Source organism: Bison bison, unplaced genomic scaffold (assembly GCF_000754665.1).
Source record: "Bison bison bison isolate TAMUID 2011002044 unplaced genomic scaffold, Bison_UMD1.0 scf7180017864470, whole genome shotgun sequence".
Taxonomy (NCBI): domain Eukaryota; kingdom Metazoa; phylum Chordata; class Mammalia; order Artiodactyla; family Bovidae; genus Bison; species Bison bison.
This window is the reverse complement of record NW_011495031.1, coordinates 2,423,774-2,427,818: the sequence shown is the minus strand read 5'-3', so window position 1 is coordinate 2,427,818 and position 4,045 is coordinate 2,423,774. Positions and strand designations below refer to the sequence as shown.

The following is a 4,045-nucleotide window of genomic DNA, read 5'->3' as shown; positions in this document are numbered from 1 at the left end:
AGAGACATTACTTTGCCAACAAAGGTCTGTCTAGTCAAGGCTATGGTTTTTCCGGTAGTCATGTATGGATGTGAGAGTTGGACTATAAAGAAAGCTGAGCACTAAAGAATTGATGCTTTTGAACTGTGGTGTTGGAGAAGACTCTTGAGAGTCCCTTGGACTGCAAGGAGATCCAACCAGTCCATCCTAAAGGAAATCAGTCCTGAATATTCATTGGAAAGACTGATGCTGAAGCTGAAACTCCAATACTTTGGCCACCTGATGCAAAGAACTGACTCATTTAAAAAGACTCTGATGCTAGGAAAAGACTGAAGGAGGGAGGAGAAGGGGATGACAGAGGATGAGATGGTTGGATGGCGTCACCGACTCAATGGACGTGAGTTTAAGTAAACTCCAGGTGTTGGTGATGGACAGGGAGGCCTGGAGGGCTGCAGTCCATGGGGTCGCAAACAGTCAGACACGACTGAGCAACTGAACTGAACTGAACTGATGTATCACCTATGCAGCATCTCTCCACTGTACTTAACATCTACCCAAAGTAGCAGAGAAAAGAGGGCACACTTGGAAGATAGGATTCATGTCATCCCTGGAAGTCCCTCTCAACCATCAATCTGCAGAATAGACAAAGCAGGAAATTTTGTTCTCTGTAAGGTAAGGAGCATAAAGAATATGTTGGAAAGGATTTCTTTTTATCTTTTACTCACCCTATTCTGAATTGAAACCAAACTTTATTAAACTGTTATGTTTTTGTCACATATTAAATTAAGATATACTTTCAGAATTGGAAGGTTAGGAAAGGGATCTGCTTTGCTTCTATCAGCTCTTTCCTCCAAAACCTCCACTCCACTACCAGTTTCAAAAGCCAAGTAAGCAAGCAGGAAAAATCAGCTTCATTATGCTAGTAGTGTCTTCTGCATTTTTTGTTAAAAAAAAAAAAAACAAACTTGTTATTCTCTATAAAGCACTGGAAATTTTCTTTGGAAATGACAAGTGTCTAATTTTTTTCACTTATGTTTGCAATAGAGGTTTTTGGTATTAATGATTTAAGTGCATTTTAATGTATTTATTAAGAATATTGTCTAAGAGAACTGCTTGCTTAAGTGATATTTGTATGTCAAATACAGAATTCAGTAGATAATAGTACTAATATAGCAACTTACCCGATATAAGTCATTGTTGGTCAGGGAAAAGGGCAGATTGGATACATACACTGTGCTTTTACTTGGGGCCAATCCACCACTCATTTCTAAAAAACAAACAAACAAACAAACCCAGAAGCAATCTAAAACAGGTATTCTTCCTTGCAAGTAAAACCAATACTATAGGGAAATGACAAATTTATACAATTTTTCTTACTTCTTAGTAATAATCAGTGATAGCTTATGGTGAACCATGTCAGATTCATGATCTCCAAAGATTTAGCTTTGGGATCAGGGACAAGGGTTGATCACTTAGAGCTTTTGTGTCACAGAAATTTTATTACAGTGTAAAAGTACATAGAAAGCTTCTGACATAGACATTAGATGAGGGAAGAACGCCCCCCTTGCTAGTTTTATCAAAGCCTCATATACTTTTATTAGACCCACTTTCACAACTTATACCTTAAGTTGACAAGATTAGTCAGAAGGTTCTTGTTAAGAAGAAGAAACATGTCCTCGAGCAAGACACATTGTTGTTACATGTAATGTTACATCACTACACTGTTACATCATTAGTACAGAGCTTAAGGAAAAGCATAAAAATGAATTGTTGTGTAAGCATTAACTCTGGGCTTAAAAAAAGTTAGTCTTAAAGACGGTTGTCATAAAAACTCAATAATTTAAGGAAAAAAGTTTTATATGACTAAGACAAAACATGTAGAAAAAAGAGTTAGTCTTTTTCTCCTCTTCAAGAGCCCTGAGACTCCTTAACCTACCTAGGAATCGGCACTCACTCAGGAACAATGACTCTGGCTGGGTGAATTAAGGAATTGCTTTGCTCCAGACACCACTTAAAAGATTCTTTACACTAACCCTTTCAGTGATGGCATATGGTGTGAAGGAAAAGGTGAGTTTCAAACAAACGAGGGAAAAACTCTGAGGCTACTCTTAACCTCTCATAAGGCTAAGAGCAAGAAAGTGCTTTCAGATATGCCTAATACCTTACCTACCCATGTGAGAAAGAGCCTGGGAGGGCAGGAAGAACCTTAGCCACTGATATTCACTAATTTGCTTGGGTGCCTTTTTGATTGTCTTAATATTTTTGTCTGGAGCAGTGCTAAGAAGAAATTTTAGCCTCACATTATGATGTAATCAAAGTTCTCTCAAATCACTAATTTTGCATGTTATCGCTAAATTATGAAATGATACATTTTATCATTTGAATAATTTTCAGTGCCCTGAAGGGTACTGGCCTGTATATGTATTTTTAAGTTTACAAGTAAAATCTGTAATTTATTTTCATATCGTATATTCATACCTGTGAAAATTATATCAGATTCAACCACGTTCAAATTTGCGATTTAAAAAGCGTGTGTGGTGTGTACTGAAGATCACAAATTGCAAAATAATGATTCTAAGGCATCCTTATTAGCGCTGTGATAGGAAAATCGCTTGGTGATTGGAATGTTCTGGGCGACAACTTCAGGAACCTAGCACGATAGGTCGCTTTTTAAAAGCTTCCTACTGAAGCTTTTCATATGTTAGGCGTTCCGGTGAGAACGGTGAGGGCAGGTAAAGGTCCTGAGATAAAAAGGGTGGCAGGAGAGAGGGGGAAATGGTTCCGGAAGCTTGTTGTGGAAAGGAGCCCGCAGGGAGCAAGGCCGCAACGGGGGAGGCGTTTACCTTCAACTGGGGCGGGCCCGGGGGGAGGGCCAGAAAAGCGCGAGCCCTCAGCTCACTTGGGGCTCAACCCCGAGCGTTCGTCGCTCCTTGCAGCTGGCATCACGGGTCCCGGGAGGGGTTAGGCGCAGGAGACGAGAAGGTAGCTGCTGTGTCTCTTCCCGGCTTTCCTTTGACACAAACCCCGGAGGTGGGTTTAGGGGCGGGCACTTTTGCTGACGTCTTAGTGTGCGCCGGAAGTGCCTCCCCGGGAGCGCGGCGACGAGCGGACGACTACATTTACGGGATCTCCAGGCGGCCCAGAGTCAGTGAGCGCTTTTTACCTTTACGAGAGGTGGATGGGGACGGGCACGCGGCCTCCTGCACCCGGGAGGGGGCAGCGAGCGGGCGGGCGGGCGTTTCCGCGGTGGGACCTGGAGTCTCCCGCTGAATTTGAACTGTGCAGGGATTCTGCTCCTGCGGTTAAGGCGGAGAGACGCAGCGGAGTTTGGCATAAATGAAAGTGTTGAGTCTGTGATATAGGTTCACTTCTCTTTAGCACCATAATAGGCAAAAAAAGGGCTGAACTAGGTGGCATCGGTGACCCAAGGTCGGTTAGTAAGTCGATAAATTTACTGAATGTGTTTTACGTGCCCAGTTCGGTTATAGGCACTTCAGGAGTTACAAAAAAGTGTAAAGCGGCCTTTTTCTGGAGGATCCCTCAGTCTTGTTGGGGAGACAAGGTCAATTTGGGGACACTCGAATTCACACAAAGACTCATCCTGAGTATTGGTATGGACAACTGTAAAACTTCCTGGCACCTTTTTTCTCCCTATAAATCTGTAATGGGCAAACACTGCTTTTTCTCTAAGTGGCTGTAAACAGGCCCATCATTCCTACAGAAACACTAGAAAATTTAATGTAGGGTAGTTTATACTTAACTTCTATCCACCGGCACACGCAGACCAGCCCTCTAACCACTCCCTGGGAGCCTGCGTGCCAGCAGCCTGGAACAGAGTCTCTCGTGGAGCCTGCACGATCAATCTAAATCGAAGCTGGTGTCTTCTAGAGAGACGGAAGTGCAATCCAGCCAGGGCGCAGCAGAATTTTGAGAAGCCCGAAGGCCTCTGTGTGTCCGCCAGGGGACCGCAGGGACTAATTCTTTTGACAAACTTGTGGCCAGCCAAAACTGCCATGCTTCACATCCCTGTTAATCCTTGGTTACCGCCCGAGATGTAAGCCCTTTT

General features: G+C 43.1%; 2 protein-coding genes across 4 annotated transcripts in view; one reads left to right on the top strand and one right to left on the bottom strand.

Annotated features, from left to right (window-relative positions):
* Positions 1 to 3,024, bottom strand: part of ZCRB1 (zinc finger CCHC-type and RNA binding motif 1) — a 17,603-nt gene extending 14,579 nt beyond the window's left edge. Inside the window, exons 1-2 of one of the 2 annotated variants that reach the window (XM_010860757.1) lie at positions 2,823 to 3,024; positions 1,161 to 1,246 (exon numbers count right to left, since the gene is read on the bottom strand). In XM_010860757.1, coding sequence (XP_010859059.1) covers positions 1,161 to 1,244 — 84 coding nt within the window. In that variant the 5' untranslated portion in view covers positions 1,245 to 1,246; positions 2,823 to 3,024. The remainder of the gene's footprint in view (positions 1 to 1,160; positions 1,247 to 2,822) is intronic. The other variant, XM_010860758.1, reaches the window with a different exon arrangement.
* An 11-nt stretch (positions 3,025 to 3,035) lies between these two features.
* The window catches only part of PPHLN1 (periphilin 1), a 179,548-nt gene continuing 178,538 nt past the window's right edge, over positions 3,036 to 4,045 (top strand). The window contains exon 1 of one of the 2 annotated variants that reach the window (XM_010860762.1): positions 3,036 to 3,123. In XM_010860762.1, coding sequence (XP_010859064.1) covers position 3,123 — 1 coding nt within the window. In that variant the 5' untranslated portion in view covers positions 3,036 to 3,122. Of the gene's footprint in view, positions 3,128 to 4,045 lie in introns of both variants that reach the window. The other variant, XM_010860759.1, reaches the window with a different exon arrangement.